The sequence below is a fragment of the Maylandia zebra genome, linkage group LG14 (genome assembly GCF_041146795.1).
Source record: "Maylandia zebra isolate NMK-2024a linkage group LG14, Mzebra_GT3a, whole genome shotgun sequence".
In the NCBI taxonomy this organism is placed as follows: domain Eukaryota; kingdom Metazoa; phylum Chordata; class Actinopteri; order Cichliformes; family Cichlidae; genus Maylandia; species Maylandia zebra.
The window spans coordinates 32,752,841-32,768,896 of record NC_135180.1 but is presented as its reverse complement, the minus strand read 5'-3'; the positions used below and the strand labels follow the sequence as shown (position 1 = coordinate 32,768,896).

The 16,056-nt window shown below is 38.8% G+C and overlaps 1 protein-coding gene across 12 annotated transcripts in view; it reads right to left on the bottom strand.

The window, feature by feature from the left end:
• tenm4 (teneurin transmembrane protein 4) overlaps positions 1-16,056 on the bottom strand; it is a 146,430-nt gene that overhangs the window by 68,487 nt on the left and 61,887 nt on the right. For 6 of the 12 annotated variants that reach the window (XM_004560521.5, XM_004560522.5, XM_004560523.5 and 3 more), the window contains 5 exons: positions 11,293-11,542; positions 8,810-8,884; positions 8,473-8,571; positions 7,332-7,567; positions 1,139-1,303 (listed from right to left, as the gene is read on the bottom strand). In XM_004560521.5, the coding sequence (XP_004560578.1) occupies positions 1,139-1,303; positions 7,332-7,567; positions 8,473-8,571; positions 8,810-8,884; positions 11,293-11,542 (825 nt within the window). The remainder of the gene's footprint in view (positions 1-1,138; positions 1,304-7,331; positions 7,568-8,472; positions 8,572-8,809; positions 8,885-11,292; positions 11,543-16,056) is intronic. The other 6 variants (XM_004560525.5, XM_004560527.5, XM_076873376.1 and 3 more) reach the window with 3 other exon arrangements.

Below are 16,056 nucleotides of genomic sequence, written 5' to 3'. Positions count from 1 at the left end.
GTTAAATAAATGCTATTTTCTTCTGCAAGATAAGCTACAGCATAGTGCTCTGATGGAAACACGAGAACCAGAAAGAGAGAACGATATCAAATTTCGACATTGTACAAATCACCTTGATAAAACATTAGATAGCCCAGCATTGTTTCCAGCGATAGCAGAGCAAACTTTAACTTATTTAGAAAACTATAGTTATTGATTTCCTATCAGCAATTGGTGCTGTGCAGAGTCTGAGCTTTGTTATAGTCATGATGGCAAGCTAAACACACTTCTGCTGCCCAGTAAATGAAAAAGACAACTCCTGGATTCATTTATATGGTAATAGCTCTATCTTCTACCTATTGTGGTATGCCAGTGGCAAATCACATGGTTAAATCTGGGCGCATTTGTTCAGGAATGGAACAGAGCAAACTTTTTTGAGTTGAGCAGTTGGTACCGTTGGGTGAGCACATGCTTTCTTTGGCTGCCAGGAAAGGCAGCCCGAGCTAGGAGATGAAAGGCTCACATCCGTTCTGAAGGGGACAGAGTGGCTAATCCCCCTCCAGCCCCTGGATACTCAGTCCCTTAAGCTGCTCCATTTTCTCCCTCCAGGAACAAATAACACTTTCCCACTTACAACAACTTTCACAGGATTACAATGCAGATCTCTCCATGCCATGGAGACAAGTGAACAAAATGTGAAACTGGATGACAAAATAATAATAAACTCACAAGAGCTCTGAAATGTCATCTTTAAAACTTTGAGATCTGAAAAACTTTCACAAATGAATGTGCAAGAATTCATCATCAAAACAAGAACAGCTACATTTAAGATTATTTACTTATAGCGAGTACCATTCAGAAAAAACATATGTCTTTTTAAATAAAATAAGTTATTCTGTCCTGTGTTATGCCGTCCAAAGACATGCAACTTGTGGGGATAGGTTAATTGGATAATCCAAATTGCCACTAGGTGTGAATGGTTGTCTGTCCCTATGTGTTAGCCCTGCGACAGACTGGCGACCTGTCCAGGGTGTACCCTGCCTCTCGCCCTATGACAGCTGGGATAGGCTCCAGCGCCCCCCGCGACCCTGAAAAGGATAAGCGGAAGCGAATGGATGGATGGATGGATGGAAGTTATTCTGATAAAAACTGTACTTACTGTCATCTTTTCCTTTGCGGTCATGTATTTCCAAGCCTGTGCTGCCAAGTGGTGGCAAGCTCAGGTCTGTAGGAAAGGTTAGGCCACTTATATTGTCCTCTGACAGCTGATACATCTGTCTCTGCATGGGTTGCAGGTGCCAGTTTAATCCAAAAAGGTGCATGGCTGAAATGTGAAATATAAGACAATTTCAGAATTTATTCATGCTAAGAACCATTTTAAAGTTGGATTATAGCTAAGCTGAAAACGTATAACCTTAATGTTCTCACAGAACTATTATTATTTGCTTCTTTTTCATTTTGCTTAATATAATGAAGGTGTCAGCTGCAAGGTGGGAAGAGGAAGTACATAGAATAAGGAACAATAGCTGGTTTAATGGTTAACAGGCTTTTTCGCAAAATGCTGAGTAGTAAAATCACAAGATGAATGCTATCTTGACCCCATGGGACAACATCTGTCTCACCACACCAACACTGGAGTACCATTTTTTCCAAGCACATTACCGTTACAGTCCCCTGCAAAACTAGGGGACGGTTAGGACAAAGAAAAAACAAATCAGCAGGGAGACACCAGGGGTGTTTCAATGTGAACAGACTGAATGAAGCACACGGATATTTTACAAGGTCGACAAAAGAAATGTCCTTTGGAACAATGGCACTAAAGCGCAGGACAGACGGAGGAGGGGCCGACCATGACAGATTACCAATAAAAGAATGGACAAGGCAAGCTTAGCAAGGCAAAAGCCAATATTGAAGTAAACAGTCAGCAGAAAAGGCCAAGAAACTCGATATAGCTGTTTTATTGTTTAACTGGTTCTCTTAAGCTCCTCAAGGATATTATAATGCAATTAAATTATGAGGAGAGAAATTAACTGACAATTTTACAGCACAACGCTGTTTTCTTCATTTCTGTTTCCCCTTTATAAGCGCACAGAGTCATGTCCATAAGCATTTCAGGATTATTCATACAAAACAGATAATAATAACATTAATAGCTCACAAAACAAAAGTCAAACTGATTTCTTGTAATCTTTTTGCTGGGGAGAAATTTGATAGTCATTTTATAAGATTACGGCAAGAACTAAGAATAACAATGACTGTGACAGAAATTTTGTTTGTCAATTTACTGCATTTACTCGAAAAAGAATCAAAATGAGAATAACGAGACTAATGTTTGTACTGGTCTGGATTTCGCTTACAACTAACTTTATGTACCCATTTTCTTAACTGCCTGAGTAGATTAGTGTTACCAGGGGGATGGAGCCCATCCCATCTGGCATAGGTCAAGAGATGTTGGTACTCCCTGGACAGGTGACCAGTCCGTCACAGCGAGACAGACAAACATGTCTTTGGACTGTGGGAGGAAACCCACGCTAGCACAGAGACTGGAGTTTGCACCAAGAATCAACCTGCTATCAGATAAAAGTGGTTACCACTGGTTACCATAATAATAATAATAATAATAATAACAATAACAATAATAATAATGAAGCGGGAGAATACATTATTTGAAAAGGGTCCTCTACAACTATACAGTTCCAGCATTAGCTCGTTAGGCCACGGTCAGAAACCCTCCAAAAACAAAGGACTAGAAGATGATTGTGTCTTCATCAGAGTAAAAACAAAAGGGTTTTAGACACAAATCCCCCGGTTTGCATCATTAAGCAACTGGCATTATATTAAGTCTAGAACTGCATGCGCATGATGTATTTAAGAGTCCTTAATAATTTATTCGGCACACTTGTTAAGCAGTACCAAATGCTCACTAAAATATTTGCATGGATTTGTGAATAAAGACAACAAGCAATGGAGTGGTTATCAGGGAAACCACAATGCAAACATTCCCTAACATGATAAAAGTGCATCTTCAATACCAGCATCTGTTCTGTGCATGCCCAGTGCTTGTGGAAGTGACTGTGTCCGTGGAAGGCAACCATAGAAGAGACAGATGGCTTTATTTGCCATTTTGTAAGTTCCAGAATGACATTCCTTTGATTTGTAGCTCAACACTGACTGGCAAAATGGAAAGAGTCAGTGTACATTGCTGAACAATCACAAAGTCACCAGGCACAATGTCGTTCCAAGTGTCCTAGTAATCACGTCTTTGTGAGCCCCGTTCTTCATCCCATCTGTCCCTGAGGCCCCTAATGGAAAATGGTTAAAGAGCCTCCCTCTCCCATCCTTAAAGATTTACTTCAGCGCCTTCGTGGTATCTATGATATGCAGAGCACTGGACCTGAGCCAGTGGAGAGGCCTCCTAATTTGGTTTTGCTTGCCTTTCAAACTTTGCAAACACTGTGCAATGATAGTAATATGGCTGCTGCAACTGCCTGCAAACTAAAGACAGGTAGTAGGAATAACAAGGTACTTCTAACATGACAGCCGCTGGCACTGACACGCTGTGTCTACATTCCAATGATGCCGCTGACCTGTCACGAGTATTGTGCTTTATAGGACTGTCCATTTTGTCCTGAGCACATGTTGTGCCTTCCTTTCACTTATCAGGAAGTTGAGTCACGCCATGTGCCAATTAGGAGGCAGAGGTACTGTAGTAGAAGACTTCTCAGCCAATCTGAGGAAGTCAAACCGTATTGCTATCTGTGATTTGCCACAGAAATAAACTCTTCAGTCCTCTGATCATAGCACTTTCCAATTAGCGCACAGTTCAAAGGATGCTATATTGAGAAGATGCTGTGTATTATGTGGTGTTTCAAAGAAGCGCGCTGTAGTGTGCAATCTCAGATACCCTGGATTGAAAAATGTTTCAGCCATCTGGCCAATCAATCTTTATGTGTTCAGGAGCAGCCTTTGGTGATTCATATCTTAGCTAAACATATAGAAACACCTTTCTATGGTCTTTGAGCAAGATCATGTTGGCTGCTGGGGAACATTTTAATTACAAAACATGCAACTTTTCGGTGTAACGCCGAAGCAAATAAATAAAACAAAGCCTAGAAGCCACTTCAGAGTGTTAAATCAACTATACATGCCTCACCTCATAAAGGAATATACCAAATATATCCTCCCATTTTGGCATTGTTTAATATTGAACCCTGATGTATCACTGCTTTAGGATTTTTACTCTGGTCACGCTCTCCATGCTTTATTGTCAGTGCATCATAATCTTCATACTAATGTATTAAGGAGACTCATCTTTCATCCATGTCGTGATACTGGACTAATTAAAAAAATAAATAAATAAAAAGAAACTAACGAAACATGAAAAATGGATTTGTTTCATACCTGCAGCATAATGTGCTACAATGCGCATGTTTTCAGTGAATGGCAAACTGACCAAATACATTTATGACTAAATAGCAATTTCAGTGTTGCTTAGTTCAGTGCAGAAAAAAATATTAATGCCAGCTGGGATGGAAAAAAGACATCACATCAAAGCATCCATCCAATCTGAGTGCCTGATGGAACAAAGAAATTACCAAAAAGCTAAGACCTTGAGCTAAAACCTGCAAAAATTCATATTGATGCTTTTTTCTGATGTTCTGTATAAATCATGTTTAAGTGGTAAAATGAATACTTCCAATTGTTGCTCTTTGAATTTAAACACAATCTGTCTGTTTCTCTATACCTGTGTTCTAACTAATGTTTGTTAATATACCAAAAAAGCACATATTATGTAGTTGTAAATGCAATGACTAATTGATACTGCATAGGACAAAGAAAAAAAACAATAGTATATTCAAATATTACTGTAGCACAGGTGTTTATCATTACACATAAATATAGGACTTTGAATCTATATTGTGTATTCTAGGATTAAATCAAAAAGGGGTTTCAACGAAGGGAAAAAACGTTTTTTGGCTGTGGAAAATAATTCACTATAAAAGTAATTGATTGCTAAGATATTGGGAGGTATTGAAAGACATACAAACAGGTATGACCGGGGCTACAGAGCCTTTTACCGGGTTGGATGACCTTAAAGTCTAACAATAGATGGGGACCAGCCTAATTGTGCTTAGTTAGATACCCAGGGTGAATGGAAGGGAACACAAGAGGATACTGATGACCTTAAAATGAGAAATATATAAAAATGTGCTAATGAGAAAGCAACCACTGAGACAATATGGTGGCACCTTAAACTCCCAACCTTTTTGCACTTCAAAATGTTCCAATTTACACAGCTGTGAAAAAATAAAACTGTGCTACATGTCAAAACATCTGTCACAAGGCATAACTGGGTTCATTAGACATCTCACCCAGAGTTCCCAATTACAGACCTCAATAATTAATTGCACTTGGAATTAAATGTATTTTCTCATCAAGCTTTTAATTAAATATGACCCACGTTCTTGATTTGAAATTCTGATCTTAGGGTGAGGCTTGGTCTCCAACATGTTTACTTGTGGTGCATTGAGAGATGGCCTGAGCTTTGCAGGCTATAATTACAGAGTCTGATTAAGCACCATCTGATGGGGATCTTTGGCTTTTGGCCAGGTCACAAGCAGAAGACACAAATTGTATCTCTACTTTAACATCCAAATTACACCGGTGATGCCAAAAGAAAACCAAACTAAAATTTGTCATATTAAATTGCCTACCAATTTAAAACAAGTAGATGTAGATAATATGAGCAGCAAACAGTTTGCGTGTGTTTTTTTTAACACCAGCACAGTTCAGTTTAAATGGTTCTGGTAACAAAAATAATAATCACATTTTAGTTTGTGTGTTCTTAAAGAGAAGAATTAATGATAGCTTTTGTGGTTGTTACTTCCTAATGTGTATCTACAACAAATAACCTTCATAAAATGTATCTCCCTTGTGACACCCAGCAGAACTATCAAGATTTCTTTCATCAACTTCATGCAAATGAACAGCGTTCTCGCCATCCTTCACAATGAATTATTCCTTTTTCTATTTAAGACTTAAATTCAACAGTGTAGCCATCTGTATATTAAGCAGAAATTCACAGTAAACCAGATGTACATAATATGGTAAAAATAAATTAAACGGAAATGTGTATCAACTCCTTTTTTTATTTGTGGGTTACAGTGATCTTTCATTACTTAATTACAAAAGCTGTTGCTTGTTTTTCATTCCAATCAGCAGACTGTTGGAAATATCTGCTAATCAAGGCAATGACAATATTTAAATTCACAATTCAAACAAACCTTTTTGTGAAATTTTAAATGACTTCTCACTGTAATACAGAACCTCTGACACTTTGTTTCAAACATGATCTTTTCTCCTTGTTCATGAACCCCAAACATAGCCTAGTTTATAGTAATAACTCAGTCAACCTGTAGCTTACTTAATTTAGACTGAACTCCAAATATGTTGTTAGTGACCTTGAATGTACCAACAGGGCTGCCACTGGCATTTAATTTATCCACAGTTTTACGAATCCTTCTACTATCCAAGAACAAAGACATTAGCTTCATACGTTATAGTTAGCTAAGTTCTAAAAACATTTGCTCTCCTCTAGAAATTCTCCATATGTCAAGATGTGGCAAATTAAATTGTTGGGAATGATTGTTTTAAACATCAGGAAGTTGCTTTGTGACAGTCTGAAGCTGAAGCGAGATCGCTTGATTGATATGGAGATTGCTTACAGGAACCCCCCACATATACTTTAATATTTTATCCTTTCATTTCTGTCTTTTTGTGATTATTTGCAACCAAAATGCTGTGTAAACACTTCTAGTGTATATAGATCACAGAAATGAAAACAGTATGACCGGATATGAATATCAATGCCTTAGGGGAGGACAGCAGTCAAAATGAGCAGAAATGATTTAATAGCAAAACTTATCTGATAGTCTTTACCCAGCTGGGACCTGAGAATGCTGTTTAGGGAATCTTAAATGAAATAAGATGAATATTCTAAATGTGCAGCCCTCTCTCGTGTGATGGCTGATGTCTTATTAATTTATTTCACATCCTGGCTATTCGCAAGAGCAAGACACTGGATTGCCTGTCTGCAGATTCAGTCAGTCCAATCTATGAATGATAATGTTTCTTTAGACAAATTGTGTGGGCAAAGAGTCAATCTGTGAGTCCCTATATAACCATGCTTATATAAGGTGCAGAGGACAGATTCATCACTATTGAAATGGATGACAGAAGGAAATGATAAAGTATGTATTCATCCTATGTCTGCATTCAAGTGAGGGGCGGGGTTTGGAAGTGACTGACAGAGGTATACGTCTTGGTGTATGAGAGTGTCAGAGGTGACTCACCGATGAAGTAGGCTAACAGGAACAGCAGTGTTACTGAGATGAGGATGGCACTGAGAGCAGCACATTTCCAGTTGCAGTGCTTATAGGGTTTCTTCAGGCTGAAGGCAGGTCGAGAGAAGGTGTTTCGAGGCAAAGGTCGTGGAGGAGGCGAGTAAACTGTGCTGGAGGTCAAAGGGTATCCTGGTGAAGTTGTGCAATACATTGGTGATGTTCCACCTGGTTTGAATAGGAAGTGCCTGGGAAAATACATTTGCTTGTTAGTTCTAACAGAAACACTAGGTGCTCATGACCATAACGTTGCAGGTTACTGTCTATCCAGGTACGGCCCTTTCCAGTGGTAAGTAATACCAAGCACATTCAGTAGTGTTACCATAGTCATGCTAGATTAGTGAGAAAACTAAGGCATTTCGGGTTGAAACAGCTGAAACTGTGAATCTATATTAAATCTCTTTCAGAGGACGAGTGACCACAGCTGGCTCTTGTTTATATATTCCATCCGTTGCGAGAGGAGTAATTCCCCGTAACCATGTGTCAAGGCTACGTAGAGGAGAGATACATTATATAAGGTTTCAGCATGGAGTTGAGCAGATTTATTCGCCCTTGAAGAACATGGCTGGCTATCTCAGAAAACGTGTACAGCTACATGTCCAAGTGCCTGATGATCAGCCCATCAGAGAGCCAGTGGCAGCGGCACTGTTGTCAAGGCCATTTTACTGACAAGCATACAAGAAGCTCTCGAGCAACAGTGACATGAGCGTGATTGAATGTCATATTACAATGTATGATGTGGAAAGTCACCGAGACTATATTTTATTTATACATATCAGGACAGATCTCTCACATGTCCTATTCAAGCAACAGGAGACAGCATGGGCAACTGTGTTCCACACAGCAGTCGTGTTTACCATTATTCAAAAGCAATACAATCCAACAATGTTACTCGATGCAAATTGTTAGTTGTATTAAAACAGGGAAGGGACAAATACAGCAAGGATTGTAACACTGCAGGAGATGTACACAGATGATTGACAGTGTTTCAAAACAGAGGATGCTCGATGGAAAATAGTGCAGGCATCTATTGTTTTCATGGCAAAGCAGATCCTGACAGTAGTCTGAGCCAGATAGCAAACATGCAACATACCCGTCGTTGTACGAGGCATCGTGGCGTGCTGATGCCAGAATGTCCATCTCAATGAGGTTGTCCTGTAAAGTCTCTAGGAATGTCTGCTTTGCTATGTTTCTACACACAGGTGGAAAGATGGATATGAAGCTAGTGTGAGACATGCGTGCAAGAATACAGAAAGGCCAATACAACTTGTGATCACCAAGCAACATCAACAACTGACAAATGGAGCTCAAGATGGACAGTATGGGACAAAAAAACAAAACAACCAAGGCCCTTATGGAACTACTTCTACAAAGGTGTGACACAAATAACATCTACCTGTCTTATGCCCCTCATTTGGACACTGCCATACCTTGTTTTGTACGAGCCCTGCCCTTCTCTGCAAGCGTCTTGCTCTTCTCTGATAAACATTAGAGTATTCTGGCTCCTTTAAGGTTGTGATTGGAAGAAAACAATGCATCACTTACAAATAAGAACCTTAAAGTCTATTACACACAAATACTACTCTAAGTCTAATGAAAATCATCACTGAGGTTTCATAGCCTTTATACTGATTAGTATCCTTAACTGCTACTTTTTCCCCCCCATTTAATGGTTGCTACATGTCTTAAAACACATTTTCAGCAAACATTTCTAGAGTCTCATGTCTCACTGCCCCCCCCAAATGAGAGCTCTGTTCCATAAGGAAATACAGCAGCAATGCAATGGAGAAATGAACTGTCCACATGCAATGGGCAGGCTGAACACGTTGCATGGTACAAGAGAAAAGCTTTGTTTTTGATCCCAGTCTCCTCTGCGGCCAGCAGTAAAATCTGTTCATAGTCTTTAAAGCTTGTGTTCTAGGGAAGAATGCTACTTTTAACGAAGAAAGAAATACTTGGCAGAAACTTGGCAGAAAAAAAATGGTGAAGCTGGACAGGGCCAACCAACTGCTGGCATTTTTCCAGTGCTAAAGCACGGCAGAAATATACCAGTGCTGAATTTATCAGTGCAATTAAATTTCCCAAAAGTGACAAGAGAGGGCCATTTTAATACTATTAACTTAGTAAAAGTGACATTTAATATTGCAGGGTCCATGCGGATATTGCTAATGGTTTCAGTTTCCTTATTGGAACTTTGCTAGGTGTCATTTTTTTCCTTCAATGCAATAGGTTATACAGACTCGATTCTGTATGTGATTTCAGCAGCACTCTAGCCTCTCCTCACCATCTGTTTTCTGTTCCACAGGGAATACCTGTACGGGATTAACTGGAGCTGGATGATGTGTAATCATTCATTATACAACTAACTGTCCTTCTACCAGCTGAAATTGATTCTCATTTTCCTGTTGACTGAAGCGTCTCACAAAAACTGAAAGAGGAGACAATAAGTCTGTTCAAGACTGGTTTCTTAGCCACGCCAAATTAGCTATTAGCTATTTTCCTGTCAACAGCTATTTAATTTATGGCAATGTATTTTATCACACAGACCAGTGGTTTTTAATAAGTTCTGAATATATTAAAAATATTGGCAACATTTAAACTGAGGACGCTGTTATGTAACATTTTCAAAAAACAGAAGAAATAAATTACAATATTCAAACCTTAACTTTTGTACATAAAGCTATGCGGCAGCTAAGAACAAATAGCTACTGTTACTTGTGCACACTTTCTGAGCTGATTTTTTCGAGTCAGAATTCAGAAAAATGTTCAGAGAAAGCGATATAAATGGAGGAAAGAAATTCTGTCCTCTCTCAGCTCATCATAGTTTACTGACAGAATCTGAGCTGACCAACCAAATTATAATAAGCCTGAACAGTACTTGTCTAACAGCTTGACAAGATCGATATCAATCATTATTCAGTGACACCTTCACTAGGGTACTACCTGTTCTAAACAGTATAAATATATATGAAGAATCCACCTGTCATTGGCCAGAACTGTGGGTTTTGCTCATTCTTGATTATTTGTTATAACACTTTTACCTATAAGAAACAGAAATGCAATTGCTGCATTTATTTAAATTTACAAACTATTCACTTTTATATATAATATAATATAATATAATATAATATAATATAATATAACATCATGGTATGCGCAATTTTTTGTCATTGTGATCTGTTGTTTTTAGCCTTAACTGCTTTGAAGAGATAATTGCAACAGTTATAAAACAAAGGGTTTTTTCTTTGTTCTCCATAACAACTTACTCAAAGGGTTTATTTAAGGAAATGTGCCGCTGGTGATGTGGCGATTACTTTTTTCTTTTTACTATTAGCAGACTAAATTGATATCTTGGAAGGTTGAGAAAATTCTGCCTCAGTATTCCTAATTTCATACCGCCTTGCAATAAGACCATCCAAAGAAACACCAGATATTCCCTTTGTTACAATAACACTTGACAGACCTACTTCACACAAGGGCCTCCTATTGAGAAATACTAGAGAAATGAATGCTGATTAATATGAAATAAATAAAACTCAGGGCTGAAGTGGAGGGGCTACGAAGCCTGCTCACGGGAGCCTGAATATAATTTGGTATTATCCAACATGATTGTAATTACTCTGCTGTTTAAACTCAATAGCTTCCCCTGTTAGGACTCCTAGTATTAGGCGAACCAAAAGCACCACTTTTCTCTTGTTTGCCACAAAATCATGTTCATCACAAATATAGGCCTTTGCCCCTAGCAGGATATTTTCCATTTTATTGCTTTGCTCCTTGTTAGCACTGTGGTAATTTAATATGGAGCGGACAGCAGGAACAAGAGGAAACACCAAGTTCAATGGCACCAGCTCAGCTCAAGTCTTCCAGATGCCAACTTCTCTATACATTGTCTGAGAGACAAACTACACAGTACCTTGTTTCCAGGGGGATGTTGCTGTTAAGTAGCCAGTTGTCCTGTGCACTGCCAGAGTCTTGACCACTGGCGGGACCCTCAGGAGGAACGGAGCTGTCTGTGGGCGCAGGACTTGGGTTGCTCCGTGGTGTGTAGTTGCTCCTATTCAAGGAGTTAATAGAGGCTGCATGGTGCTGATGATTGGGCGAGTGGGAGTGGGAGAGTGGTAGAGGAGGCGTCCGCAGCCGAGAGTGATTTTGAAAGGCTCCGTCTGAAAGAAAAGAAAAAAAAAACAGAAAAGAAATAAAACATGGAACAGATATTTTAAAAGAATAAAAATTCGACTCATTTACTGTTTGCTTTCAGGCACTTTTGGGTTACCTTTGAAAGCACCATCAAAGACAGCCAGATTCAGTTTGTTTGCCAGCATAGCAAGAATATGGCAGCTCCTTTGAGGATGCACATTCCAAAAGGTTTGTGAAAGCAAGCTCATGTGTGTAAACTAACTGGTTAAGACAAATCCAAAGCTTATTTCACGCCTTATGGTGTTATTTCAACCCAGTCAGGAACAATATTCTGACTGATGAATGATTAGACATAGCTTCGGTAGCACATACACTCACCAGTCACTTTATTAGGTCCAACTGCAATGCAAAATGCAAAAATCAGCCAATCACATAGGACCGTGTTTAGGCATGTAGACGTGCACAAAAGTGCTAAAGTTCAAACTGAGCATCAGCATGGGGAAGAAAGCTCATGGCATCATTGTTGATGCTAAACAGGCTGGTCTTTCAGAAACTGATGATCTGCTGGGATTCCCAAACAACCATTACTAGGGTTCACAGAGTGTAGTCTGAAAACTACACAATGCCCAGAGGCATAGTTGATGCCAGAGGTCAGAGGAGAATGGCCAGACTGATAAGCAAGCAGAATAAACTATAATACCAACTGTTACAACCAAGATATGCAGAAGAGCATTTCTGTGCACACAGCGCATCAGCCCTTGAAGCAGATGGGCTACAGCAGCAGAAGACCACTGATGTCAGCTAAGGACAGACAACTGAAGTTCACACTGAAGTACATTAGGCTATTCTACAGTGGCAGAGTCAGAGTTTGTGGTAAAAAAACATCAAAGAATGGATCCATCCTGCCTTGTATCAATGATTCAGGTTTCTGCTTGTGGTGTAATGGCGTATAAGATATTTTCTTGGCACACTTCAGGCCCCTCAGTACCAATTGGACATCATTTAAATGCCACCTGTCTTCTGATGGCTGCTTCCAGCAAGGTAATGTTGCATGTCACAAAGCTCAAATCATCTCAAACAGGTTTCATAAACATGACAATTAGTTAATTGTACTCAAACGGCCTCCAGAGTGACCAGATCTTCATCCAATAGAGCACCTTTGGGATGTGGTGAGATGAGAGACTCACATCAAGGAAATCTGCAGCAAGTGTGTGATGATGAATATGAACCATAATCCCTGAGAAAAATGTTTCCAGTATGTTGATGAATCCATGAAGAGTTAGGGCAGTTTTGAAGGAACTTGGTAGTACCAGGAGCCTGGACTTATCATCACAAACTGACCAGTGAGTATAAATTAACACCAAAAACTACTAAGTTTTTCACCTTTTCACTTACCAACAAAAAAACGCAGTTAAAAAAGTCGTACTTCTGCTCATTATTTCTCTAACTGACCTCTATCAGAGTGTTCTCTCTACCTCCCACAGAGACCTGTGACAGTTTACTCAGATCAGACACTGACTCCTGAGTAAACAGATTAGCTGGCCTCTTCCTGAAACACACCAATTCACTGGGCTTTTCTGAATTTGCATTTAGCGTTTTTTTGAGCATGCACAGTTTTTTTTAAATAAACAATATTTTGTTTGCCTCCAAACTTCAATCCCGTAACTGCCGCAGCTTAAGTGAAACACATTCATGATTTGATCCAGACTTAATCAACCAGATTAAGAGTGACTCCACTGGTTATGTACCATTTCAAAGCTTTTAGCAGGAAAATTTGCTCTTTTTCCTTTTCTTTTTTTTTTTTTTTTAACCAACTATATTGTCACTTTTTTAAGAGGATTTAAAACTATTAGATATGAAGTCTAGAAGGAGAAATTGTACCCTGTGGTTTTATATTCACTATTTGATAGTGTGCAATTCATGAGATAGAGGACCAATGTCTGTATGCACTCTGTATCCATTTATTTCCACATCTGCTAAGCCATTCATCAATCAATGAACTCCCGGCTTTACACAGAGTGGCTTTTCTTTATAGCAGTAAGCCTCCTTTATTTCACAGATATCCACAACACTAAATTGCCAATTTACAGCAGAGAGAGCAGAATACAGACACACACAAAGCTTATTTTGTATAATCAGCTCCTTCATTAAAGCGATACCTACTCATGCCAGTCAAGAAGCTTAGAGTCATTTCAGATATTTTTAGGGTCAGGAACATGAAGCTCTGATATCAACATGTGTCAATCAAAGCAGGCACAATAAGAACTTTTAAGGTGCACACTGGGTATTCAGAAAACATTATTATTAATCTTCAATGCTTAGGTCTAGTCTGCAAAGTGGGTATAAAGTCCTTTGTGTTCAGAGGTGGCATGCTAAATAATGGCTCAGCAAAAGAAATCAACACAAAATGTACCATGCTGTATTAAGCAAGCCTGTTTCTTTTCAGGATTTAAACAAGCTGTTGCTTTACAAGGCACTAGGTAATTTTATACACAGTTTCATATTGTTTCAGTCTAGTGTTTCTGTTTCTGTTTCTTTACGTTCATTAACTATCACCAAAAAAAAGAGAAAACATTTAAATTTTCACCTGGCTCAATGCCACGTAATCTACATATTTTCTAATGTAAAAGAACCGCTGAAAGAAGTAATTGCTATATGATGCATTTGCTGCACTGACAGATGGTCGGCTACTAAGTTCTCCACTTCTGCACAATGTTGCCTCTGTGCTTAGTCGAGACAGTGAAAGAGAAGCACACCACAGTCGTTATCAGCAGTGGACTAGTGTGAGGTAAAGCCACACGGTTGTTGATGATCTCCTTCCTGCTCAGTAATGTAACTGATTCCCTAAAGCCATTAATAAGGATATGCTAATTAGTTACAGGGACACCACAGATACTCTGAGAAATATATCACAAGGACAAATGCATCGCTGCTCTGGAATGCATTTACTTTTAGGTAAACAAATACTTTACTTCCTACTGTATGACCATCAAGTAAATGTAGGGCAACAAGTAATTAATTCCTCTAACATATTTTTGTTCCACCTGGGGACCATAGAAACAGTCCCCAGTGTTATAACAAGGCTCTTAAGAGCTTTGCTACAACATAAAAAATTACCACGAAAATAAATTGGTGCACATCAATATATCATAAACTTAATATAAGTATAAATTAATACAAGTATGCAGAATGCGCTTGCAGTGTATAGTTAGGACTACTGCCTCTTTTGTTCGCTCTGTTTAAAGACCACAGGAGGAACATATTTGAAATATACTTTCTGAAGTCTGAGCTACTCTGATATTTAGATTTAAATTTACATTTTAAACCTTAATGTATCAACAGTTTTAAAACTGATGGAAAATAATTCTGGTTGGGTAGTCCACCTTTGACCTTCCCTTTGGATACTGTAACACAGAAAAGCCATCTCTAAATTCAAGACAGCAGTTGCAAAAAATCAGCGACTGAAAATCTTCTGTAGCCTTTAATCAAACCTTTGATCATCATATGCCCCCTAAAACAATTTCCTTTATTGTGTTTTCACTGATGCATTCCCTTCTGATGAGCTGCTGCCTGCTGAGACCGATTCTTCATCGTAGCTCTTCTTCTAGCACCTGGCAGCCACTGCTCTGCTTTAGCTGTTTGCTAACTATTAATGAGTTATACGTTCAGGATTGAATATAGGTCTGAAAGAACATGTAAATTTCTAACTTTAATTTTTCTATTTCTTTTTAAAATGCACATATGTAAAGGCAATTTCCTTCTAAAGTAAAATTACAAAGCTGAAAATGTTTTTTGTTTTTTAACTCAAGTCTGTACTTTATGGCCCAGTAGGGGGTCAAGGTCCACACGTTTGCCAATCTAAAAATCAGTTTTGCAGTACAACCAAAATTATATGCACTACAATGTTTTTATGAACCTCGGAGAACCCTGAAAGCTGCAAATTACAAAAGATAATTTAGCATGCACAGTCCACTCCAACTGTTTTATTGGCTTTTTGAGAAGTTTTCCCAAACCTGCCAACCTGTTTATATATAAGCAATTCCCAGCACGCTGCACAGTAGAACAGATTATAATAAAGAGAAAGATAAATGCTCGCCGCACCTGGCTCAACAGCCCGGCAGAAAGTCATTCTTATTTTTCTGAAAAGAAACAGAAAGACAAGAAACGCGTCTGAGACCAAGCACAGTGAAACATGACCCCCACAGATGTGGTGATTCAGCAACAATTATTCACTACTATCCAAAGGATGCAAGAAAATAAATGGTTTTCTATTGAACTGCTTTGCACAACAAAATTGGCACAAAAGAAGATTCATTTGTTATCAGAGAGTCAGAGAAGGACTTTGTTACCATAGCCAAACTTTCACAGGACATTCAAAACAGAAGCCTAAAGATACCCATTCAGTCTGGGAATGTGGCATATTCATTTTTCTTTCTAACAGATGTATGCACTGGTTAAGGCCTCCTGATGCTTTTCTAGACAAGTAATTAAGGCAAATCCACTTCATTAGCTACGACCTCACCCTGCACTCTGAGAAATA